We start from the raw sequence: 27,807 nt of genomic DNA on the forward strand, positions 1-27,807 counted from the left end.
AGGTGTAAAACCCTTCATTAAGAGTTGTCACTTATCACCTTATCAACAGCATAACAATCCTGCCTATGTGATCTTGTCCATCCTAGGTACGAGCTAAAAATGGTACAAGGAGCGAAAAAAAAGATCTAGTCATGGCATTGCCCAGTACTTCTAGACAGATTAGAGCTCTACAAACTCTCCCCTACTATATTGAGGGAGCATCTTGCTTTAATTAAATTGCACCAAGGAAAAGCAATTGGGTAGACCAYGAGTAGAAGCACCATGACCCCCCTTGGTTGGGGTTACAACCAAGACCTTACGCTTGATCTCTGCTTTTCCAGCCTCTCGCATTTTAGAAACATCTACAAGTTAGCAATTTGACAACATGACATCCGGATTACCTACGGATAATGGGCTGAACACACAGAATTGTGTGTACAGAGCTGGGAACTAAGCTGGAACACAGGTTCTACTTTGTAYGAGGTGGAGGCGCTCATGACAGACAACAGCATCACTGTACAGACTAGCAGCATGCGAGCATCATTAAAACCATCTGTTGAAATTAAATACAAATAAAGGAACTTCAGCATTGCACTAGCTGCTTTCTCTARTATTTTTAAATATACTTATGAAGAAAATTTTCTAGCATCAAGAAAATGAGAATTTGGTCAAGCAAAATTATTTAAAAAAATACAGCTTAACATTTCAATTTTTTAAAGAAATTAATTACTTTTGTCAAAGTTCTAACTAGCTGAAGTGTGTGGGGGAGGGTTTCTATTTTAATCCCCATTATACYAGGGACTCTGCAATACAATTCCTTTGAATTCAGATTAAGAAAACAGAAGCAATATTTTAAAGAGAAGTCACAAAAAGGTGKTTTTCAAATAGCAGAAGAACAGAAGTAAAATGGAGAGGCAGAAATAAAAAAAAACAAGGGAGAAGGGAAAAAAATGTGATCTAACTAGAAAAGAATCCATAGGAAAATGTACTGAATACAAAACTAGTAAAAGAAAATGATCCGAGTAAGGCTGGATGTTACTGTAAAGCGAGATGCAATGATAAATCAATAAAAAGCAGTTCAGTCTGAGCATTTGAGATACAAGCTAAGAAATAGCAACAGGATCCCACAGAAACAAACGGGAAGGAGATGCAACATTCAGGAAGAGCCCACAGTTTTGCCTCTTCTGGAAGGTCGGATAAATACAAACGGAGCTGCAGCCTTCCTTAGGAGCTTACGTTCCTACACATAGAAACCCTACGTTCTACTGCAGAAGACAAGGTAAACTAACGCATCTTCCACAGCTTCTCGCTTCTTACATATTTCCTCCTCTTTCAGGGTGTAAGAGATACAAGGAATAAAGTTTCGGTAGCTCCTGAACTAACTTATACTACACCTGCCTACTCTCAGATATCTAAAGACTTCTTAACTTAAGATCTAAATAAGTGGAAAAAAAAATTTAATGTCAGGAGAATTTGGAAATTCTGTGCCTTCTAAAGGCATTTTAGGATACCACTTCTCYGGCTGTCAAGCCCTGTTTTGGGCCACCTAGTACGAAGTCCAGTTTCTGCAGAAAAAATTGTCTTGGTAGACTTTATTCCAAAAAAGCTTTCCTATTTTTTCCTCCTAGAAATGCATTTCTTTTGTCAAAAAATATAGCCATGCATTCACATCTGATCCAGACTATATGTGTATTGCTAGATAAAAAAGAAACAGATGCAATACTGATGAACACGGAGGTATGGCATCAGAAAAGGCTTACTGAAAAGAATAGAACAAAATAAGCCTTTCCCTCCTTGCACCCCTCTAACTGAGAAAACAAAAATCCTTTGTGGGAATCTCTCTATTTCAGGTAATTGTTTTATAAAAAAAAGTTTTCTTTTTTGTTAAAAATYAAACACTCTTCTATTTACGGTTGGTTTTGTTTCCATACATTTTAAAGTAGGGCAAATCCGGCATTTAGTACGACCTTTGTTTCCAATTTCTAATTCATGGAAATGTTTTCGTATTTTTCTTGAAGATTTCAAAGACAAATTTTTGTTTTTACTTTCAGAATTGTCAAAAATGAATCCATCCAGAACAAATCACTCCACACTAGCCTAACCRGAGCAGTCTCCTCTCATTCATCCACCATAATTCTAAAATTTTCAGTGATTCTTATTCTTACTCTTCATTTTATCCCAACGTAATTTTTGCCCCTCAGTTTATCAGCTACTGTAAGTCTGGACTGAATTCACTTCTGTTATCTCCATTATGCTCCTAGGTCTTCTTTCTTAGCTGTATTTATCTCATTACTACAAATTGCTCTCCTCCATCACATTTCATATTTGGTTCATCTTAATATGTATTTGCATAACAATATACATATTTCCCTTGTCTCTACAAGGCTTCTTAGTATTTTAAACAGCTGCAGTAGTTTTCCTGTATTCTATAATCTGGTTTCTTTTTATTTTAKGTCAGAATTGTTTAAAGGTCTTCTGAATACGTCAAGTAACTTTTTCCCCTCACTCTAGTGAAAAGAGAGGAGAATTCTGCACCTTCAGTCTGAGCTCCTCTCCCTCTTCCCACCACTGAACATAAAATATAATTAACGCAATCACATTTAAAAGTCGTAAATACATAAGAAAAAACTATAACCTGTATTTAATTACTACGGAGATACTGACATTTACAGTAGGYCCTTGTTTAAATTGAGAGATAAAAAAAGGGCTGTTTTCCAGCACTTCAGAAAAAAATTACGACGCTCCTTGGCTTACTGAGGACTACAAAAGCAATCACCACTATAGACCTGCTTTGCATATTCGCTCTATTAATTTACAGAGCCATRGTAAGCCTCACATTGCAATACAACTGCTGAATTACACTGCTCTTGGGTAATGTGTATAAAAAGATGCAACTGCATGCAAAGTATGTTCAAACAGACAATTAAAAATATCAATTCTGTTGACAGCTAGAAGGAAGAAACTATGCAGAGCTTTAATACTGCTGCATGAAGGACATACTATTTACAAGTGATTGAATTAGCYTGAGTCATGCAATGACAGTCTGCCTTTGTTGAACATTACACATTAGGCCAATTTAGCGTCTGCTTATTAAAATAATTTAATTCCCAAGATTGTTTTAAGATCTTTCCAAATCTCCTCCTGCTCTTCCCCCCTCCTCATATTAATGACAGCATCCTAATTATCGTGCCAGCTTCACACCAGCAACAGTTTGCTGGGTCACCACACAACAGCCCAGGCAACATTGGCTTAAACAGCTTGTACCTCACATCGTCCAGCAGAACGAGCACAAATCCGCAGATCTGGCCAGATGCACCACAGCATCAATGTACTCAGAGGAAGTCAGAGAGGAGACAAAGGTCATTTTTGAATAAACTTGTGAATATTACTTTTCTTTACATAGGTTTCTAACACTGTGCACTTAAATCTATTACACCTCCTGTGTACTATGAACTACTGCTTTTAACAATGTATCTTTAAATTCACACATGAATTTAAATTCATTCAAGTTGTGTTCATCACTAAATAAAGAAAAAATACTTAAAAACATCAAAATTGCCTTAGAAATTAGAAGTTTGAATTCTGTCTTCAAGCTGAACAATGAACTTGCATCCCAGTGAGTAGCACTGTTACTTAAAATCTAAATTTCCTCTGCAGATGCATCTCTGGCTCATAAATAACTCATCTAAATGCTTGGGGGAGGGGGGGGAAGAGGGGAGAGAAGGAGGTGATCCTAGAAGTTTATTTTAGCACCTGTAAAAGTCTAAATCTTGGTCTGAGATAATCATTCCAACAGACTCAGGTAAGTCTAATATATGCACAATGATTTTTAATATTAAGCTTTCAAGGTAAAATACCATAATTTCATCCAAACATGCATAACAGAGCAATTATATCAATATGTGATAATCATATCTAGGAGATAATTGAGATGTAAAATATATGCACCTAATGAATTACATTCTTTTGTAATTCCTAGTTTCACCAGACCATTACCCTACACTCAAATCCAATTTCTTTACTGGACACCAGCACTAGTATCTCATGTCACATATCTAGTGGGAATGCCCACGTCAACAGCAAGCAACCAAGCCTGAACAAAGGAACTATTAGTAATTTGAATATGTATATGTAGTAATATGTATTCTGTTAGGTTCGGAGATCATCAGAATAGCACCATTAGCTACCTTTTAAAAGATTCTTAGGTACTATATAAAAGATTTAAAGGTACTATATTGAGTTGGTAGTCCTGAAATCCCAAACCCACGGAACCAAAATTGCAGTCTGTAACACTTGCTTACTAATGTATTTGAATGAATTAACACCAGGATCGAAGCAAGTCAAGTTTCCAAAATTCCACCTTTTGGTTTAATGCTTTGGGCACACAGCTTAGATTTTGTTAGGTGACACCTGGCCATTGGAACTACCAGTACTCCCTTTGTACAACATGGGTAGTAACAATTTTTTTGTCACTAATGAACACAGACTTCATCCAAACTCCTCTGAATTTTATGGAAAGACCAGGACCTGCATAGACAGAGTTAAGCTTTTAGAATATGTTTAAACTTGGAGTTGTAGAGACAAGTTAACAGAGAAATACTCAAGCACTGACTTCCGAGAGAGTAAGAACCAAGATTTCAGAGGAAAGTTACTTCAGAGGAGTAGAAGACTCCAAGTTTTCACAACATTCATATTGTCCTGAATATTTATACATAGTATTTTGTCATCTCTAACACATGGAACAGATCAAAGTCTATATAAATACAGGATTACAGCAGGGGAACCCGGGCAGAATCACGACCATATTCAGCATTCTATGTACTTAGAGAGAAGCTTTCTGATAAATGATGGGAGTGATATGAACACATGAGCAATAGTTCATTCTGTTTTTGCAGAATAATATACAAAAATAACATACAGTTCAGAACTGGCTGGTCCTCTGTGAATTCCGATGGCTGTTCGATATAAAAAACCTTTTGCTGGAATCCAGGGATGCATTCTAAATCTTCTGCAAATGCAAGCAGCAAAACCTGAGGAAACAAAGAAAATGGACTTTTAACATCCACTCGTTCAATCATGTAGGCTTCKGGGAACACTACTGGGTTTGGGCTCAGTGCTCATAAACAAAACATCATGCTTTATGTTCATAAAAGAAAACATCCATCACATCAACRCTTCCCCCTTCAAATCTTGCTAACCATAATTTTTATGTAGCACTTTCACTTTTTAATACRTGCAGGCCAATACAGAGATTACAAATAGTAATTCTGAGGGTCCTCAGTCCACACACAACCAATAAAGGATATGCTTAATCTTAATGAAACTATAGGACATAACACTGCTCCTAAAAACACAAGTGAATCCAGCTAAGTTTAAATGTGTTTAAATTAAGCTCTAGTTTCAGGAAGTCCACCATCAGTTATCCACCWCCAGTTACAGACAGAATTCTTTACTCAATGGTGAAGTTCCACATTACAAAAGTTTCCTTTTCCAAAAATAATCTATTTACTAACAGATGGGACTTCRTTTTTTCCCTGAGCCACTACTTGCCCATTTTCATGGTATTCAGACRTAGCAGAGGGACACCTTTCTCCTCCTTCCTGACCTGTGTTATGCTTGCCACTTTGATCAACCAAGGGGAAAAAAAAAAAAAAAAAAGACTAAGAGAAGCAATGCACCAAGCAATCAAGATGCAATCCAGTTGAGTATTTTTCACTTCTACACATGCATGTAGTTGTTGCTGTTCTTATGAAGACTCAAAAACACAGTGCCCCGATCCCTCAAAGTATCAACACTGATATACAGATTTTACTGGAGATTCAGGGCTCCACATGGACAACGCCATCCTCTATCTTCAAGCACCAGACACTTGTAGAAATATATTCAAAGCCTGCCCTCAAAATTGTGCATAGAACTTGAGTGCTGGTTATAAAAGACRGCCTAATCTGCATTTAAATGGTCACGCGCATGCAGCAGTGACAGACGTGCAYTTTCCACACGTGTTTTCTGTGTGCACGGGCACGTCTTTGAAGCACACGTCATCCTGACTCGCAGGGTTACTGAAAGAGTACGCACAAAAACGCAGCCACAGCAGAGCGAAGACGTTTTCCATCTTGAGATTCAACCAACAACCGAAGAGTTACGTAACCAGCCCGCACCAGTAAAACAGCCCAAACGAGATACGCTGAATTACTCYGTCAAGCTGAGATTTAACTACAAACATAACTCTTCCCCTAAAGGACTAGTACAGCAACTAAGAGGCAAATCGCGTTCAGATATCCTGGCTCCTGGCATCCAAGAGCTGAAAGCCTTGCCTTAYGGAGCTATAAATTAAAAGGCCGCTTTGGATGTCAGTACTCTCCGAGAAGGAGACATGTCCACTTTATCTGATTCCTGACAGCATAAGTTGACTTTGAAATCTGGGCAATCTAAATAGGCCACAAGCTGACTTGTGAAGGCCTGACACAGAAGCCTCACGTAATAAGGACGTAGCAAATAGCAAGGACCTCTCCTCTCAGCAAAATAACTGGAGGACACTGGCTTGGCCTCGCTGTGAAAGAATTTTATTCTGCTTGTGCAGTTCCAAATACTTTCTTCTTTTCAAGATGTTAGACAACATGTCCAATCTGTCACCACACTAAGTTTTTAATTAAATTATCTTTTAGAAGCACAATCTTTCTTGGAATTTATTTTTCTCCAGGAATTTCTTTCTATTGAACTAGATGTCTATCTCATTAAAACAATTTCTGTTGAGCTTCCTCACTTTGGGAAAAAAACTTGAAAATTAATCTTGGAGGAAAAAAGTCAAGCAGATTTGCTTGGAAGGTAAAGACTTGTTCAAAGCAAAATAGACYCTGCATTTAAGCACCATGTAGATTTCCTATTTTTGGATATAATAAAAGAGTTAGCTGCCTAAAGAAATAATTCAGCTAAATACATGGAAAATAATGCTTAAATTGTCATACTTACAGAATTCATATATATATGTGTATATATATATATATATATATTTTTTTTTTTAACTGGATCTGTGAAATATTTATACCAAGCACCCAGGAGAAAAAGATCATTTGCCCACCACTTACTAAGGAAAAATAAGAATGCATTCTTATAAAGATTATGACAATTATACAGCAAAACATCTGCTCACGTAAACGCGAAGGGCTGGAAGCCTGCCGAAAGCAAGCCAAGGAATGCTAAAGATGCCGTATCCCCTCACAAGGGGAATCAAAATCGCCCATCATCTACTGCTTTCCAGAGGCGTAGAGTGAAGAATCACTTTTAATATCCTGACAACGTCTTTCTGGATTTATTACTGATCGCTGTAAGGCAACATCACTAGTTCAGATCCCCATCACGCAAGTTTGGTTACCGGGCTAGATCTACGCTCCCAGTGAGGTACTAAGCCAATAACAGAGGTTTTTTGGTTTTTTAAGTTAATAAAACAACACACATGCTGGTGGTCTTAGCTGACCTCAACACGTGCACTGAAAGCAGCTCACAGAGCACGGCTTGGAGGGGGACGGCAGTTTCGCGCCCCTGCTCGGGGAAGCGCCCTGCTGTTAAAGCACAGCACCGCAACACCACGGCTCCCCTACCAGCTCCCTTCTGCCACCCTTCCCAGCCTCACAAAACCTGCCTGTCCCCTCCGACTCCTCCAGACCCAGTGCACAAAGCAACTCCGTTCAGGCTGGTCACAGCCGCGCTGCAGAAGTGGTTTTCTCACCCCGCTTTTGCCGTAAACTCTCACACCCATCAGCCCGATTTGTGTTGGACCGGCTCGTATCGTAAACGCACGAGCTTCACAACATCAGCTGGGCCTTGTGCTGTCCTTACAGTGCAAAAGTTGTCCTCGTGCAAGACTTCTCCAGTAAAGATGTAAATGGTGCAGAGGGTTGTGAAAACCCTCTGCCCAGGCAGGAGTTTTACATACCAAAAAAAGAAAAAGAAAAAAAATCTCATATCACTGCGCATGATATTCTGGAAGATCATATTTTACCTTTAACTTCACAGGAGTAATTTTAAATGCAAAGAAACCAACCTAAAACAACCAAACCCACTAAAGAGTCTAAATAGCTATGACAGTTTTAGTGAGTAAAACTGAATTCTAAAAGCTGAAAAAATCATGAATTGCTTCTTAAGAAATTAGATTTTTCTTCCTAAAGTGTTTGTTCGGGGGGGGGGGGGAACTTTCTTACTATTATTCTTGACTTATTTATTTGGAAGTATATATGAGAATTCATGCTTCTTCAAATTTCCAATCCTCATGTTTCCAAAGAAAAGTGCTTTTTGCCTATGAAAACTTGAGATTTTCGTATAAAATACTGTGATCTTAAAAGCTGAAAACYGAGAAGAGAAAGCAATCAGAATAATGAGAACTTCCAAGACTGAATTAAATTGCACATGACAAAGTATTTTCATCATGCAGAGTGAGAACTCTGCATTTTAAAGCCTCTTCTATCTTCAGGTGCTACAAAACTAGACCCCAAAAATGGCTAAAGGAGAGAACCACTATAAAAGAAAAAACATAAGCAATAAGCAGCACAGTTGCACTGACTTGCAGAGAGCACTGATGAAATCCTACCTTCACTGAAGTCAATAAGAGCTATTTATTGATTTCAGGATTTTGCTCACTCTAGTTAAAACAAGGAGTTATTTAAAAGAAATTAACAGAGGGATGCTTAAACAGAATAACGAGAACACTTGTAAGTAAGGTTCTCATTTTGCATTCTGCAGATTCTAATTAGAGTCTGCAGGTCCTAAGGCACTTGTTTCATCAAATCACATACAGACTGGACAAAGTTCTGCTCATCTTCTGTATTTTTTAACATCAGTTGACACAGAAATTCAAAGCTTGCATAACTTACCCTCTGATCGGCATAATTAGCAAAGGTATTTTAACATTGCATAAAGGTATGCTGAATTATTTATCATGAAGTGACTAAGTTAAGTAAAACAGCTCCTCTGCAACTACTTTCACTTCTAGCGTGTTATGATTTGGTGGAATTATTTGTTCAATGTTTTCATTTTGGAGGAAAAGTTTTCAGTGGTTTAGGATTCAACCTCTATTTGTCAAAGGGGTTTAGAAAAAAAAAAAACTGTTCTGAATTCCGCAGCTCTACTTCATAATCTGATAGCGAATTCAAGTCATTTTTGTAAGAAATGCTATTAAGATTTGGCACTAAGATTCTTCAAGGGATGATATATATCCTTTTAAAGGGGCTACATATCCATTTACTACTTAGATCTTTCCTAAATCTGAGCTTTGCACTCAGGATACTGCAGGGTGGGTTATGAAAATGCAAATTAGAATAATTTTATTGGCTCAAATGAATTCAATTCTCTTGTCATGAGGCAGTACGACTTTGCCAGGCTGCCATTAACTGGAACCGAACATGACAAACTCTCACAAGACTATCTAGCACAGGGAGCTTGCACAAAGGAAGTGCTCATAGAAATAATGTGTAAGAGTTTTGTCATGCATTCAGTAAAAGTGAGATTTCCATGATGCTGGAAGTCTCACCAATTTTGAGGAGTGATTTGCCAGTACGTACATTTGGACAGGTATTTTGCTTCTCAATTTCAAGTTCTCTGTAAAGATGGTTAACATGGTCTCAGCATCTATGTAGAGTCCTAGGTGACTCTGGAGTCCACACTGTTTAAGGTCGGAAAGAATAACATAGAAAACAAGAAAACATGGGAGTAGTTTCATAGCGTCCGGATCTGAAGGTAGGGTCGTGCTGCTTCTGCTCCCCGGGAGTTGCTCTGTCTGAAACACAACCGCTTTTCCCACACTCTTTCCAGTCACATCTGCTCCCTGAATCAAGTCACCAGGCAGCTGCATGAAAGCCAGCCCCCAGAAAGCACTCCACTTGGGAAAACCAGCTCAACACGGCAACTTGTGAAGTGCCAGACCACAGTCTGCACTTAGTCTAGTTAGGTTGTGATGAAACAGCACCCCAGAACTGAGCTTCTAAATAAGTAGGGTCAGGTTCAGTAGTAYCAGGCACCTGACAACTTCTGCAAGAGTCAATATGACCACCTCAAAAAAAAGAAAAAAATAAAAACAAAGCTTTAGAGAGATATTTAAGTATAATCAAGAAACATTTGCCTAAGGGTGTAGTCTGAGGTTACGGCATTCCTGACTAGAGGCAATGCCTACAGAGGGCAGAGGTGCCAGGGCTAGAAGAAGATGCCAGCACACTACCATGCTTGGGTGAACAAAGCAGCTGAGAAATCCCTAGTACTCAAAGATATGTCACTTAATCATTTTGCCCCATTGACCTCAGAGCAACAGCACAGCTTAGTATACTGCTTTTGAGATGAGAGCTAAGTGTCCTTAAACGTTATCTCCATAGTGCAAACACATCCAGCTTGCTCAGAGCCAGCGATCACTGAGCAGGGTAGTCCAGTCAACGGCTGCACAGTTGTTACTGCAGCCATGCTAAATTCACCTGAGTATTTGCTTAAGCTGGTACTCTTACTATCATACTTTCCCCACATCAGAACTCGAGCTAAGCTTACCTAAAGCAAGCTTTGGTATGAGAGCCTGCAAAAACCTAATAAAGGCCTGAAAAGAATTACCTTGGTCAAAACCCACCCTTCAGCTGTCACAGGCAGGCACAGCATACAGTCAAGATCACTTGATCTTGATCAAAAGTAATTCCTCCTGCACATCACAGTTTCAGAGTTTCATATTGATGGTCATTCTGTAACTTCCAGAATAAGTCTGCTCATGACCAATTTACAGCCGTTTATTCCTGTGTAAGCTTTGTCTCCTAACTTTAACCCTCCTCCTCCCTCAGCCAGCGATTTGCTAGGCTAAACAGACCAAGCTGTTACTGTTCTCCTACAGAACTYGTCCCTTCAGTCATCCTGGCGACCTCTCGTCATGCCTGTGCCACAGACGTATCATCTGCATAAGCACAACATGCATGAAAAAAAAATCCAGATGACAGCTCTCTAGGACCTGATAAGTGATATTTCCTTAAACCAAAACTATGTTGCCTAACGCTTCCTAACATCCTGCTTCCCTTTTAAATTATCACCCAAACGGATCTCTATTATGAAACTAACACAAGCACAGCTGAAAAAACTGACAGCAATGCAGCTACTGCTTCCATTTAGCTACAAGTGTTAAGGAGCTTCTGCAAACAGGGTCAGAATTAACCTTTATGAAATACAGACAGGTTTAACAGTGCGTGAAGGTTTGCATCCACGTCCTTTTGGCCASCAAGAACCAGCTCAACTCGCAGGCAACAGAATCACCTTAGAGCACCGAGGCAGCGCTCAGCCCGGCCCCTCCGCAGCGCTTAGCAGCTGGTACTCACGGCTTGCTGGGAGAAGGTGGTTCCAGGCTCAAGATGGCTTGGGCTCACGTGGCTCAGAGCACAGCATCAGCTTACTGTTTCATTTAAGCAGACATTGCCGTACATCGCCCACGCTTTAACCTAGGCAATAATTATCCCTGCTCATTAGATATTTTAATGATTAATAACAGGGGGCCAAAGTACGTTAACTCTTGCTCAAAATGAGTAATATTTTAAATTACTCAACTATTTACCAAGTAAATACATACCCATCATGATTAATTGCACTGTTTAACAAGCAAGACTCCTCACACAAAGGATGGGTTGGGGCTCAAGGTTATTTTTTGTTTATTTTTAGCCATCATGAAAGAGGTAATCATATTTTCCTGAAACACATATACCAGTGGAATGAGATTACAACTGGTTAGCCTATTTGGAGAAGTGGCATAATAAATTCATTTTACAGGGCACAGAATAGCCCAAATGAGCCATTCAATAGCACTACTACACCAGCAAAAGAGGCATAAAGAAGAAACATTGAAAGTCAAAGCTCTTGCAGTGTAACGGGAACAGACATGAAATTACCCAAACCTAAACTGCTTTACAACAATAACTGGTTTGAAGACCTGTTTATACCAAACACTTTAGTTCACTAGGTGATAAATAACTAAACAGGTTAATCCTGTTTCCCAGTTGTAATGACTTCATGAAACACTTAGACAAATGAAAGTATGGATCTGTTTTTAAAAAGTAAATGCATTCAGAACTTTAAACATATTTATAGTCCTTCACATGTAGTTGCATGGACTAAAGTCATTATTCCACACATGAAAATACTGATGTGACAAAAGCCATTAGAAAAAAAAATTAAAGTCATATTTCTTACAGCACAGAATGGTTCTCAGATAGGATGTCTTGAAACTACACAGAATATGATATATGTTTAATTTCCCAACACTGTGATCGTTATCAAAAAAGGTACAACCTTCCATCTATTGTTTTCTTTATACTCTACAATGTTGTAAAATAAAGCAATTATTACTACACCACAAAACTGAACTTCACATAACATTGCACATCTGTCTTTTGCACTGGAAAACTAAAACGAGTTAGGCATGCCTAACCGCCTGCAGGCTGCTGCAACGTTAGGTGCTGCAGTACCATCGAAAACGTAAACAGTAGGTCGCAGCCACAGCACTGGGACAGACGTACACGTCCACGCTCCATCAGTACCTCTAAAGTCACCATGAAGCCACTAGCTTACACTGAAGCCAATGTGAGTTTTCTTTTTGGCTTCATTATGCTCAGGATCAGAGTCTCCTAATTTGGAAGAGCAAGCTTTATAGATATGGCCCCTTCTTAGGGATGCTGGTGCATAAAAAGTTGCTTTATAAAATATTCTGTAGCAAGGGCATGATAAATCCTCAGGAAAGATGAATTACCATCTGAAAAGCAGACTTCCTGATGGATGAAGAAATGTCTGTCCTATTCWGCATTTACAGAAAATAAGGAACAGGCTATACGTATCACTTTTTTTTTTTTTAATTCTTTAAATTCCAGTTGGGTGAGCTTAGGAGCATGAATCACTTCAGGATGCGAGATAACTGAAGTAATTTCTTTCAGAAAGATTTTCTTTTCATCTCAGAAATCAGCAGAATACTATGAAATAATAATAAAAAAAACAGACTGCTCATTTGCATGCTAACTTTCGCTTGCAGGATAGAGGGAAACTTTAAAACATGGTGGAGTGAGCAAACGGCTGGCCTGCCCCTCATAAAAGTCAAAGTCTCCAGGCGCAGGGATTGCAGTCATTGGAACTGCAGCCAGTTGTCCTAGACAGCACACCACGTTTAGACGTATTATCTACTTAATGATCATCTCAACCCGTAGAAGAGAAATTCTAGAAATGAAAAAAGAGCATCTTTCATTGCCCAGTCAAACTTTGCTAAGGGACAATAGGACACAAATTAGAGCACAATAAGACTACAATTTTTACCCCCATGTGTGCCTGCCAAAATAAAGCATCACCATCCCCAGTTAATCCTGATGGCGGATGAACAGGTGCAATAAGTTAGAGTTTTAATAAAAGATGATTGATCAACTTGGAAATACCTGCCATGGTAGGGGTGGTGGGGTGGTAGAAAAGATGTTAAAAAGAATTGGGGCAGGGGGCACACACCTTCAAATTGTTTTTAAACAGTGACTAAGTATTTGGCAGATGCAGAAGATCCAATTTCAGAACTGATTAATATTGAAATGTAACTAGTTAATAAGCATTAACTTATACTATATATTTAAATAATTTTAATATTGTTCAATGCTGTGTTTTTCAAGTGATTGCCTTTTCACCTGGCAATGAGTGTTAGCTTTTAAGGGTAGGTCAGCCAGCRTATACATGGTGGGGGCAGAAGGTTTTCTTTTGGGGAGCTACTAGCTTGAGGAATATTAACGGGGTTTTTTTGGACTACATTCCTGCAATTCATTAAAAAAAAAAATTGTACCACCTCTTCCACCTTTAGAGAAAACAYGTCCCAGGGGAAAGAGGGCAAGTAGTTGAACATTTTTGAGCACATCACAATATAGCAAAAATCTCTACAGCTTACAGGCTCCCTTGTGTTAACAACAATGTTACATCCAGAATGACCTTTCCAGAGAAATAAAACCCATTACTGCTAGGTATATGATAACTAAAGATCAATGCTTGGTAGCTAAAAAAAAAAAAAAAAAAAAAAAAAAAAAAAAAAAATCCAACCCTGCTGTCTGGTAAATTAATTGGAATATAAATAATATGAAATTAAGACCTTAGTCTATTACCCTCTCTCTTATAATTGCTTGCCATTTCAAAGCAAGGATATAGCTATTGATCCCACGTGTCAAAGAAGTTTTTGACATATTGAGAATGAGATCTGGTGAGCACTTGAAAATACCTTAACACCACCATACCGAATCTCTATGTGTTTTTATTTCTTTACTGTAGAGATTTCTTTCAACCATCACAGAATGATGCTACTGCCAAATAGTGGAAGTTAACAATAAAGTTTTTCAGGGGCTGTTTGTTGGTTGTAGAGCCAATCATCACAGAAAATACTGGATAGAGTGATGTGAACCCAAGAAAACATAAAATCTTTTTTACAGGAAGCGACAGCGATCAATCCCGAGGTGTAAGGACCTGCGTATCTTTGGAAGCTCCACRTCATCCATGACCACAAACATGAAAACATTATAAATTGCCACGTTTCTAAGCAAGATTTTAGCAACACACAGAAGCATATAATCAACTGCTATAAACAAACATTTTCTATTATTTTACACCAGTATTCTTTACACCTGGCAATTAGCATTTATTAGCATTTTCTTAACTAAGAAACACAAGGACAGAATCAGGTGTTTCTGTAATGCAATCCTGTTTGTCTAGGAAGAATCAACATATTAACATAGTAATCCTCTTTTCCAGAAAATAATAGTATGAGACAATAGGAAATTGTTTCTTAGCTTGTAAGGCTTCTTTTTTTCTTACCACCTTTCCCCTGTGGACACATGCTTACCACTGTTTCCTTGTTTTCCCCCCCCCCATCTTCTTTAACCATTCTACACCATTTTTGCCCCGGCATGAACTTCTCCACCGCACCGAGGCCAGAGAGGCCTCTTGACGCACATCCCACTTGCCAGCCAGCCTTCCGCAGAGGCTGTGTCAGCACAGGGCTCCTTCGGTTTCAGATTTGGGGTCAACTAAAGTCTATTTCTTGTCATAAATATAGGCTGAAGAGGAATTCTACTATTCAAGCTATTTGCTTTCAGAGGTCCGTACTTTACTTGTATTTTATTTGAGCTAAACATGACAGTGAAAATACCGGGAATTCCTACACTAAGGTACATGTAGTTCATCAGGGAAAATCCTACCATTACTATTTGTAACTGGTGTTAATTTGTTTGCACATTTATAAATTCAGAATTTTTGTGCATTTTGATTAAGTAAAGCTATTCAACTTGTACATAAAATAAAAAATCTTAAAGAACAAATTCAAGTATGCAATARTTTAAAGGTACTTTTCATTGTACATAACAATTTAAAATTACTAGAGCACTTCAATTTCTTTCATAAGTGCTTCAGTCTGGAAGTGATTGGGGTTCTGTACTTGCACAGTGTAAAGCAACTTAAAATTATTCAAGTGCTTCTATTTTTTTTATAGGTACTTCTATTTGAAAATGATTGGGGTTCTGATCATGTTCAGTATTGAAAAATTTTAAATTATTCAGATGCTTTTTTTAAAATCAGTGCTTCACATTTGGGGCTGAATTCTGGGATAATACAGTATAGTATGAGGCAATTTAAATTATACAGACATTTTAGCAATCTTTCATCCCCTAAGAAAGAATTTCAGTTTGCAAGGGTGAAAGTATAAAGCATCATATTTCAAAATAAATTGGCATTACACAAAATCAGAATCACAGGTTCTCCTTTTAAATATTGCACGAGACCCTTTTTCAGAATCAAGTTTCCATGTATTGCTGCATAGTATGAAGCATGAGCATTTTAGAAGCCGTATTTTCCCCTAATAAAAATAAATACTTTCTAAGGAAAAAAGTCTAAGGCAGCTTTATAAGTTATGAAAAATGAGAAGGATTTATCCCTACAGCATTTGTTTAARCATTTGCTTGAAATGAAGTCGGATTAAGTTCCTTGTAGCGCAGAACAAGGATGTTCAACAGCTCCTGGTTCAAGGTTATTGTTATTAGTTGTTATAACAAGTAGGTTGTTATTTTAGGTAGGAAATTCGGGTTGCACTTTAGTAGCATCATYGCTACTTTCACAGTACTGGCACAGAAACACCTGTTTGGATTTTTTTCCACACCACTAAGTTATTTTACTAAACAGTTCAGRACATCCACTGCTCTTAAGCCTTTCCCTATGAGAGGAGAGGCAATTAGGGGGAAGTGTTTTATATCACTGGCGATGTTCAGATGCAGAACTGAGAAATCTAGCTGACTGAGAAGTCATGTTAGCGAACCCTCCGCTTCGCTCTTGCTCGGCGTCCGTCACTGAGAGCGTGCCAAGCGCTTACATCTACTGCCAGGCGTAGCAGAAACTCTACGCAAGTATTCTCATGCTTCCCACAGAAGCATTCAGTGAATATGAATGTGCTCTAACCTCCGTATTAAAATGAAGCATCCTAGAAAGAAAAAATTAGACTAAATGCTTCAAAAGGATTTAAAGATGTTGCCTTTGTACTTCACTTTTTGCTTTCCTACACAAACGTTATCAGCAAAATTGGATAATTTTTCCCCAAAGAAAACCAACTGTGTTCTACTGCACATTCATTTGAAATGGTAGCGGCCAGTCCTTAAAGATACTTTGCTGGCATGCCCAACTAATCATAGGCTTTTGATTCTGTCCCTCCAATTTCAATTAGTAAGTAAACCCTGACACCCTCAACCGCAGTACACAGAGCTCTCCTTTATCCAGAGTTAATCGTGCTCATGCAGCTATTCCCCAGGCTGCRGTTTCAGAGTTCCCAGCTTCTGTAAATCCTTGCTATTACATCTTTTGATTCAGAAACAAAAATACTAATGTATCTTATCATTTGAAAACACGTGGCCCGAGTTCAGGAAGGACTGTGTTCTCCTCTTTCCCAGTCGCCATCTGTTACGCCCCATGTGCAGAATCAACTTCCAAAACCATCACTAAACTCATACAAAATATTTCACTTAAGTAGAACTTCCAATTATTGTAATTAAAGAAGCTAAGGGAAGCCATAATTAGACAAAGCATCCAACAAATATTAATCAGTAAAGTAGTATTCCATTATTAAGAAACAGCTATTCAGTCAGTTCTCTTACAAGAGAGAAGATTAGGGACTGAGCCAAGGTGAACCAGAACGCAGAGCAAACCAGGCTGAGGTCTAGTTTTCATTTATGAATGCTTTGGCCTATGTTTTACTTACTTTGTATTGCCATTAAGGTGGAGATGGCATAGCCAGGCTTTGGGTTGGGATCCTAGCTGGGCCAGCTAGGGCCAACRCTCCTGCTGCCGTCCGTAAGGGAGGATTTCACCTTGCCGGCACCCCGGGCAAGCCACTTAACCTCCCCGCRTCCCACCAGCCGCAAAATCAAGGCAGCTCAATTAAGGTAAATCACAAAGCCTCTCTGCGAAGCATGTCAGGGTTCTGAAGCGTTGTGAAATCCTGAGGAAGGAGCACTGTATAAATGCTGAGAAACACTGGCTGTTTGAGGAGCTGATCAATAACAATTTTGAGCAGGCAAGAGATAAAGGATCATGTCAAAAGCCTGAAAAGTTTCTAAAATTCTCMGTCCTTTTTTCAGCTTCTTGTTACATCCTCTCCCTACATAGTTTAAAAAAAAAAGAAAAGAAAGGAAAAAAAGAAAGAAGTCTCATTTTAGCCCCTGCAGCCAGTTCTAGAGCTTTCCATCTTTYTCTAAGTCTAATTCTCTCTACCATGCAAAGATACTGTTGTGTAGGAGGATGAGACTCAGACTGGAGTCTAAAAGGACTAAGTGTCAGAGGTCTAAAGATAGTATCTTTCTGTCAAAAAAAGTCATTTCTAAGCTGCCCTAGCAACTTCAGGYACACTGATACAGTGCAAAGCCACAGGCTTCTTTGGGGAAGAATCTCTAATACACAGGCTTATAAGAAAACAAGTATATGCATTATCTATTCAAATCTCCATCCTTTCCACTTAAGATTCTTCTGGACAGAAGTGGAAAACTGGATTAGTGAAAGCTGTTGCTTCATTTTAATCTATGTAAAACAACTCTTAACAGCATTTTGAATTAAACACTTTTACTTTTAAGTCTGGTTTGTAACAGTTCTGGTAAAAAAAAAAAGAGTTCCTATGCGTGGACATAACGCAAGACAACGGTTGGCTTAATTCTGCATGCACCACCCTTAAAGACAGGAGTCTTTGTTAGGAGAGAGAAGGAAGAACACATACACATCATGCAATACTTAAAGTAAATAAAAAGAGAGAGAAAAAAAGATAGTGTTTTAGACTTACTGGGCTGAACAGATGTATTCACATGTAGATAGTGAAACATCAAGTAGGATGATCTTTTAAACACTTAAAACTATAATTAAGCCCAAGTTTTGGCTCTCTAAGCTCCAGCACTCAGAATATTCTTTATATAAGACCATAGAMGTGACAAACAAATCAAGCACACTGTCCACACCTTCCACTGGCATTGCCTTCCRTGCAGCATGAAATGCAGCTCTTCAGTTAGGCAAGTATTTCCAGTAGCTCGTGTACACTAAAGCATTACTTTTCTCCTTTTGCTTTTGTTAGTGCTTTGACAACAGCAAATGCTTCATTAGCCACTTTCATAAAATTAATCTACAAAATTGAAGGTTCAAACTCTTGAAAGAGGTTTATACTGAATACATAATAGTTTTCCAGCTCACCCAGGTCATAATTTAAAAATCTGAATTAGCCAAGCTACGTTGCTGGAGACAACAGAAGTTTTGAAAAACAAAGCCGTAATGCTAGTGAGACGGCTACRATCACTTCTGCCAGCAACAGAATTGGAAATCCCTTATTGCAGCCAGTGGCTACAGAAATAAAGGCCATGTAGTAGCAGAAAAATACTACATAGAGCACATGGCAACTGAGAAAGTGTTTGGTCAGATGTCAGTGAAACCACTCATTTTACTACTTTCTTTCAAAAGTAGTTGGAATCCAGAACGCCAGGCACAGCAGATTTTGCAGTAGGCATATAGTAGTAGGAGAGTTCCTGAAGAAATGAGATTTCTTATTCCACTACAGGAGAACAAGTTAGAGCCACAAGTACTTGCGATCTCTTCTGAACCAACAGGTACAGAACCTAAAGCAAGTACACAGTGAAAGCCAAACAGGCAGCTTTCGGGGGGRGCACAGCCATAGGAGATCATTTGGGAGAAAAAGAGGGCAGGGGGAGGATTAAAGAAAGAAAAATCCCAGGCTCGCTTAGGAAGCCCACAGAAGACGTTACRAGTGTTACGCACAAGATGGTTCTATATTCAGCACCACTAAACAGCCTGCCAAYGTTATGGGCTGCTTGCTTTTCTTTCCGCTATAACCACATCAGTGTTTCTTGGCATGTCATTTTTGTTTCACTAATATAGTTCATTTTGTTTCCATGCACATCAAAAATTGTTAAAGAGGGTAACGGAGAGGATATTTTTTCTTTTTTTGGAGCTTGCTCTAGTCAGCTTAGACCATGGAGAATTCTCCTGCCAACCTACAAGGGTGAAAACCGGCTCCTCTTGAAAGTCATCTGCACTGGAGCCAGAATCCCATTCCATTTATTTTTATTTAAACCACGTGCCTCTTTACTTGGCAGTTTGCTCCTTGTCATTAACTGCTTTCCTGTGCCCTAGATTCGGGTCCTCKGTTTGCTGCTTTGGCTTCCACTCCTGCTCCCCCGTCCCGCACCCCGGGTGCCGCCGGCGTTATCAGACAGTTCGRAGGGGCACGCGGGCACGAGCTCCCGCCGCGGCCCTGACGAGGGCAAAAGCAGCCGTTCGGCTGTAAGCGGCGCTCGGCTGCCAGCTACAAAACCGCAGGTGGTCTGCGCGCTCAGGGCACRCAGCTTCGGAGGAGCCCACCAAGCACGCACGCAACCGCGTTCGGGGCTCGGGCTTCCGCCGGCGACCGCGCAGCCGACAGACCACCGGGACGCTGACGGGCTTAACRACCGTCTCTTCCACAATATTAACTTCTTCTAAGATCTAGTGCACCAACACACTCAAGTCTGAAGAGCTGGAAGTTAACTCATTAGTAGACACTCAACACTAAATAAATAAGTTTAAATACCGAGAAATCAGTCTGTTGAAAAGTGTCGCTTTAGTTAAGATACCAAGAAAAAGCTCTGTCAGGGAGAAAATTTCTATTGAATAATTGATCCCAATTCCACTGCCTGCAAAAAGTCTAGGGAATAAACAATTAAGTCAATATCTTTATGGTAGGTCAACATTAAAAACAGTGATGGGAGAACAGGAAACCATTTGACGCTTACAAAGACTGAATTAGGAGCAGAGATTATATTGAACTGTTTTTTCCCACACACACACACAGAGCCAAGCACAAAGATGAATGAGACTTCAAAAAGTTGAAGTAAAACAAAACTATCCAATTCTGTTAATATTAACACATTTTGTTGTGGCCTGTTATACATAAATTAAATAGAACATCCTATAAAAAATTTGAAATGTGATTTTTTTCCTCCAGTGAGGAGTATTACTGTTTTAAGGAAGTATACCAGGACAGCTAAAACCAAAGCATTTTTGTAGTTTCACAATATTTGGGGGAAAAAAATGTCATGAAAGGTTGAAGTTTTGGGGTCTTTTTAAGACATTTTTGGACAAAGTGAGCAGATGCAACACTCTGGGGATGTTTTATCTCAAGTTTAAGCCAAATTAARTGATCTCCTTCATGTTAGTTCAGTGTCATACTTCAACTGCCGTTTTATGCTCTAGAAGCCAGTGATTTTGTTTCTCTTGTCATCTGTGACCRGGTCTTCACCTGAACTATAACTCTCCAGGCATGCTTCTGCCCTTCAACTGCATGGTTCCTGGTGCCTAAACTACACCTAACTAGGGTAACGCAGGCAAAAATCGAGCTCTGCCAAGCCATGGAGACACTTCTCCATAGTCCAGCTAACGCTAAGTATAGCGCAGCAAAAAATATTACTTGCTATATAGAGAAATAAGCATTGAGAAAAGAGATGGGGGCAATAAGGGGGAGAGGCATTTGCAAGATGAGGACCTCATTCTGAACTCAAGTAGCAAGCAAGCTGCCTACATACACCTTTTCCGATAACAAAAACCAGACTTGTCACTTCTGCATGGTTTCAATACACTGAAGCACATGGTAGTTTTGCAATGGTTACCAGAGAAAACACTTTCAAATCGTGATTCGAACTTTAGATCCACACATGAGAAGCAAGCAAAGCTACAACACTGCCTTTGGATTTACCTGGCCTCGTTTCTACACAGCTACGTTGTAAGCTACGCTTTCCTTATGCTCAAGTGAATGCTCACCGTGGATTCAAGCAGGCAAGGCTAACGCATGAACTCTGGAGGTATTGCGAGCTGCCTTCCTTCCCTATTAGCCTCCTTAGTTTGTGTTCCCCGGGTGAGGGAATATRTAGGGTTCCCTGTTGTGCCATAAAGAAAGGTGAATCTATCTTGAGCATAAATTAATGCAAAGCTATTGCAACAGTTTCTTGCTTCCCCTATGAATTCTCTACCACACACCTGTTYCAGACATTCAGCAATCATCCTGCTGTTACCTGCTAGAAGAAAGGAGGCTGGTAGCAATGAACTGAACTCGCCCTTTGTCTCCTTTCACCTTGTATCTACCCACAGCAGACAGCACCAAAAACGCAACTCAGTTAAACACAGCCCTCTTGTCACAACACACAGCAGCTCTCCTCGCCCTGGAAGCGGGAAGGTTCTGCCATGACACTCCTTGTTGCATCTGACAAGTTTATTCAAAAGCAAATATTTCAGTGGAGAGGTCTGTCGTTCTAATCCTGCTCTTTATGTGAGACCAGCTAATGCAAATTCAGCTCCCCGAATTGAAGGGCCTTCGCCTCCAGATGGTCCATTGTGCTTTGCAGACAAGTGCTACAGGACTGGCACCAGAAGAGAGACATTGAGTATTTTTTTTCCATCGCTATCTTCCTTTTAGCATGAGGTTTACAGCTTCTCTGTCAGTTCCTGTAATTCTGGCAGGCATAGCGTAAGTACAATGCTGTCCCTCTACAGGTCTTTCACACAGTAGCAACAGAAAGAGGGCAATTGTATTGAACAAGGTGGTAAACTGAAGTTACTCTTGAACTACTGAAAGACTGTTTAGCAGAAGAAAGAAGAGAGATTCAATGAATCAAGGCTCAGAGGAAATTGTAGGCTATTTGTACTTCCAGGACACAAGCCTCAAATTGCAGTGTCATAGATTAGCCGTATTTGTCCTGATTGGAGGTACAGCAACGCTGCAGGAACATCTCTGCAGGGGACACCAGGGCACCGAGAAAGACCAGGAGCTGGAGTGGCCAGGCRGGTGCGAGTATTACAGCCAGCTGAGGAAGACAGCTGGAGACCCTCAACTAYATTTGAAAACAGACTAAGAAGATATGACCGTATCTGCGGCCTGCTGGGTCACAGGACAAAAAGGCTACAAAATAAAAGAATACACACAAAACCTACTAACAGACCAGACATTAACAGACTGTATTAACAAATGCAACAGGAAAAGTTAAAGACAGTTTTACTGATTAACAAACTACACTTTCTAACCAGTATAGAGTGCTTTTCCATCTGGCCTCTGCAAACACTAAAGGAGAACGCTTTCTCACGAAACTTAAGATTTTTTAAATGCCACTTGAAAAATGCAAGGTCGCACAAGAAGAAACACAGTAAGAGAACAAGGGGTTTAACTTCCATACAAATACTATTAACARATGAGATGTACATTTGGCTTTGCTTAATATCAATTTAAATTTGACATGCTGTTTATTGCCCAGTAACAAGATGTTTTCTTCCTACTATGATGTGCAATATAAGCACTATTTGTCTAGATACTGGTCCTTCACCCATAAGCTACTACCAGGAAATAAAGGGCTTTCCTTCCTACATGGGTAGTGCCACTATTAAGCTATTCCACAGGAGTGCCTGAGCATTTCCAATTTTCTCCAAGTCAGAGGCTGTGGGTGCTCAGTAATTTTTCACAACTGAGTGTCTCATGTCCCCACAGACTGGAGAGTAAGCACTGTCCCAAAACAAGGCCACCATCTATGCCAAATACACTGATTTGCCCAGAGCAACTGTGAATGAAGCTGCTCGCTATCTGGGTAATGACRTTAGAGCATGACAGTCCAGAATATTATTCTGCATACATTTATTCAGACATATGAGCAGTCATTGTACGAACAACTTAACTAATATATTTTCTAGTTGCCGAAACCATGGGRAAAGCAATCTGTAAAGGAGAAGATAAGTAGAACAGAGTGGATGATGTTTAATAAAGATCAAAATCTGATCAGAAATAAAACAGCAGTCAAYGATATTTAGGAAGTAGCATCACCACAGCTTATCTAATTCGAACCACAGCAATCCATTTCCTGAGCACAGAGCTGCATTCACACTCCATGGAAGACTTGCACTCAGTGGGGTAGAAAGAAATGGTAGTATCACAACGTATGGAGAGAAAGATTATTATTCCCTGGGCCATTGTACAAATCTTACATTAAAGTACTTTAAGTGATCCCCTCYTCTCTGAAAGCGAAGAGTAATTGTTTCCAATTTGTTTGCCTTCAAAGCAGGATGATGCATTCTCATCTTCTGTACAAATTTATGTCATAGTAGACATGGTAACTGCTTGGATGTCATTTCTCATCCACACGCTATTTTCTTTACCTAGCATTTGGGGGGTGGGGGGAGTTGAAAGAATAATCTACAACACAAAAGCAAAGTAGGCAAAACTGTGCAGTGATGCTAAACAGCAATAGAGATGTTCTTCCAGAGACTTGACTGCAGACTGCTCCCTCCTTGTTAAACACGCTAACTAATGTGAGCAAATTAACCACCTGGTCTGTATTCAAATTCCTTTCCAAATATCAATTACCTTGCAAATCCTGTGTTAATCTACAGTTGAAATAAGAAAGTCTGCACAGCCTTGGAATATAATTGTCATCAAACAGTAATCTGCTGATGTGATAGATACGTATGTATATACACACACATATATGAAGTATGTTGTTTTTCTAATTCAGAAAGGATAGGCAGATTGGCTTGTAATTCAGGCACTTCAGTCTAACTCAGAAAACTGGGTTACATTCCCAGCACGCTCCTTCACATTACCAAAGGTCCTTCAATGCCTCTGGCATACCTGTGACTGATATCCACGGAGTTTGGCTCTGCTCCTTTAAAAGCCTGAGGAAATGGAAGTAACTGCTTCCTCCTCTGCCTGCCCATTCCCCACCTGCTTTATCTACCAGGGAATCTGGTGGTCCAGAGATTAGTCCGAGTTGTCCCCTGACAGCACAGAAACTCATGCTTCCCCTACCCCAGTCAGGACTCCGTGAGGCAACATTGAGATTTTCTCCTTTTTATACAGCACGCTGCCTTCGTTACAGTAAATCATTCTCTGAAATGGCAACCAACATAGTAAAAACACTTTGAATAGTAGCATATTTACACCAGATGCGAACATAGGTCACCAGAAAGCTGTTCAGATTAAAACAGATGGAGAATCAATGAGGCAGAGAGCTATAGGAAAGCACTTCTGGATGGCAGAAGCAGCAACGAAGGCTGTGACTTGACTGCAGAACAGGAGAGACACTAGGAGGCAACACAGGAGAAAGCCACCAGGGTCCTCACTACCAGCCCCTTGCTACACCAGCACAAGCTGCTTTTGTTTGAGAAACTCAGCAGAACTGCTCCAAAACTTAGGAAAATCGRTGGGAATCTGTCCAGAAACTGTAATGGATTTGGGATCAAACCCTCAGTAAAATATTTCCTCGTAATAACTACTTAACAAAAAGATTTATAAAATCTTGAAAGTAGTAAGTGTCCTAACATCTTGGCATAGCATCTGCCAGGGGATAACAGTACRTATGTGATGTAGGCTACTTGACTTTACACCAATGGCCATTGGAACCAAGAGTTAGTGCGGTACCTTCTGCACAGAGCAAAACAAAGAATAAATGGATAGAAAAGGGACACATTGCAGGACAAAGCAAAAATAATACAAAAACAGCAAAGAATCATAGAACTAATCATTGCTGATATCCATACCTTTAGGCTKAAAAGACTAATATAGAATGACTTGATCCAAAACCTACAAAAATTAATGGAAGTCTCTCCTTGGATTCTAATGCATTTAGGCCAGGTCATTAATTTCCAGGGCACGATAAGGATCCCTGGTATTTTTTCCCATTGCCAGCACATTTACATCCTATACTTTCCTTCTTTCTTAAAGTCCCTTATGCTCTCTCCTCCAAGTCCTTTCCATTTCTTTTCAAAGTATAAAAACAGTATTTGAGAGAACATTTCTACTTGTTTCTGTGCACTAACAGCATGACAGTAATCTACACAAAAAGAAACCATAGCATGTAAGGAATGAAATAATGATGCCCAAGATGCATTTCCTACTGTATTTGGCATAAAAATACTTGCTAGGTTTTGAGTTRGCAACATGGCTCAACAAGGGTTCCCCAAGCAAAAGTGCAGGCTAACAARTAAACAATTATCACTTGTAAATGCAGTATCTAATTTCAAAGACTGTTCTTAATAGGATAATTCAGCACCAGCATCTCCACAGGCAGTATTTTCTACTTCCATAAAGAAGATTAAGACTTTAAGGCCCTCTAAATTGGAGGGGAGGGTCTTTACTTAAGTTTCAAATATTTTCTTTTTTCCCCTTCTTCCTGCTCCCTCCTTTTCAACACCCACTGTCACAAAAATGTCTTCTATCAACATAGTTTGGTGATAACTTTTTTCGTTTCTTCACTCCGTAAAAGCATTGCCTGGGTAGACAGAGCAATGATGCTGGGGAGACATCCAGCAGCCTGGAAAGCCTTCTCTGCTGCTGAGAGCTTCCCTGCCCACATCTCCTACRCCAGAGTGGCAATCTGCTCAGCTACAAGGTAGGGAGCACGTTAAAGAGCAAACATCAAATGGATATGTCCCTTTTTATGCTATTAGCCTAGTTACCAAAATGCTTTAGCCAGTCTGGTTCCCTTGTCCATGGCTTCTCTTCCTGCTGCTCACCTGCTATAGAGCAAGAGAGTTCCCTTTTCTCACTTCCATAAACCTATTCCAATATAAAGTCTACCTACTCTTGCTAATAAAAGCTGTCTGTCAAGGGGAAAAGGCTGACTTCACTAGCACAGCTTTCAGTTCTACATCTTGGGCACCATGGTGATCCCATCTCACTGTCTCTTTGGTAAAGGCTAGGAAACGTGGATGGGAAAAAAATTCAGACTGGTAGCTTCACTCCTGAGGCAGCTTCCCCACCTTTCAAAGGAGAACCTCATCTGACTGTACTTACTCCGCACTTCTGATTCATATTCACAGTAAGGAGGTAATAGGAGTAATAGGAGCAGGAATGGAGTACCACTAAAGAGGGTCTCCTTAAACATCTGTGACAAGTGAAAGACCTAGCAAAGGACTAACCAAGGTATTCTAAGACCTGTTGCTTTTCCAAACTGTGGCAAATCAATAGATCTTCGTGGCTCAGAAGCCAAATTTCCATTCACACTTTTAATTTTCTTCCTCCTCAAAATTGCTATCTAGAGAGCTTTTCAGTAGATTTAAGTCTTATGTGACATGTAAAGCTTGTGGCTTTGAGACAACTTTGTATCCCTTTTAATACAGCAGTGATACTATCACTGGGAATATTTCCAAAGCAGCAAGGGTAAATCTTTTCACAATTTCACACTCCCTACGATTTCATAGATTTTTAAAGTCAAGAGGAAATATGTTGATCATCTAGTCCAACCTGCTACATAAAACATGCCAAATATTTTTCCTCAGCAATTCCTGCACCTAGTTCAAAGACTTGAGTTGTGTGCCAAGGAGGTGGAGATGGTTTAAGCTTCAGGTTCTTCTCCTTGAAATAGCCTACTTTGGGACATCATTTCAACAAGGGATGTAAGAGTATTAGATCAATGTCCTCATTTGATCAAAACCCTAAAAATAGAGCACAGCCAGCAAAAGCCCCAGGCAACTGCTGAAATATTTACACTTCCTTCCCACCTACACACTGGAAGACAAGACTGTCCGCTAACGCAGCCCAGCAGCACTTCCCATGGCTTGGGGCTGCAAGTAATGGCCCACAATARTGCAGAAAGAGCCCATACAGTAGTTTCATCAAGTACTCTGTTTGAAGAATAAACCTATATGCACATTTTGTGTGTATATTTATGTGTGTACATATACATACACACACAAGCAGCTGACATAACTGTACCAATGGAGGAAGCAACAGAGCCCAGAGTGGATAACAGTCATTTTCCCAGCTGTCAAACCACAGCACACTTAAGTACCTTTACCCACTCTGCAGATCAGAAGTGGAAATCACATCTAGTAGGAGAATCTGGGGGAGAACTAGTAATACACAAATAGGACAATCCTCACAAACAGAACAGCTGCTATCAGAAAAGGCAGTTTCATGAAGTTTCATCAGGGGAGCATGCATTTGTTGCAATTTGATTTCAATAATGCCAAAAAAGTAGTAATATTTGTCTTGCATAATACTGAGTTACATAASACCAAAGTATTTATTTTTTAAAATTAAAATACAGCATTTTCACAGTACTGAAACACAGGTTATGTTCATTTTGGCATTCAAGCTCCAGAGCAACAATTTTTACCCTGGCCCTCTGAACAGGGAAATCCAGGGAAATCTGAACAATTTTCTTGAAGTGTTTTTCTTTTACTCAGAATATCAATGCTATTTCCCAGTGGATTGCTAATCCAATCCACTTGCTTAATTGAAATTGTTTCTCTCAATCTCAGAAATCCCAG

At 39.6% G+C, this 27,807-nt stretch overlaps 1 protein-coding gene across 2 annotated transcripts in view; it reads right to left on the reverse strand.

Annotated features, from left to right (window-relative positions):
• Positions 1–27,807, reverse strand: part of CDH13 (cadherin 13) — a 482,277-nt gene that overhangs the window by 387,757 nt on the left and 66,713 nt on the right. For both annotated transcript variants that reach the window (XM_085306414.1, XM_085306412.1), the window contains exon 2: positions 4,898–5,009. In XM_085306414.1, coding sequence (XP_085162540.1) covers positions 4,898–5,009 — 112 coding nt within the window. The remainder of the gene's footprint in view (positions 1–4,897; positions 5,010–27,807) is intronic.

The sequence above is a fragment of the Rhea americana genome, unplaced genomic scaffold (genome assembly GCF_003343005.1).
Source record: "Rhea americana isolate MKP2758 unplaced genomic scaffold, rheAme1 scaffold_24, whole genome shotgun sequence".
NCBI lineage: Eukaryota > Metazoa > Chordata > Aves > Rheiformes > Rheidae > Rhea > Rhea americana.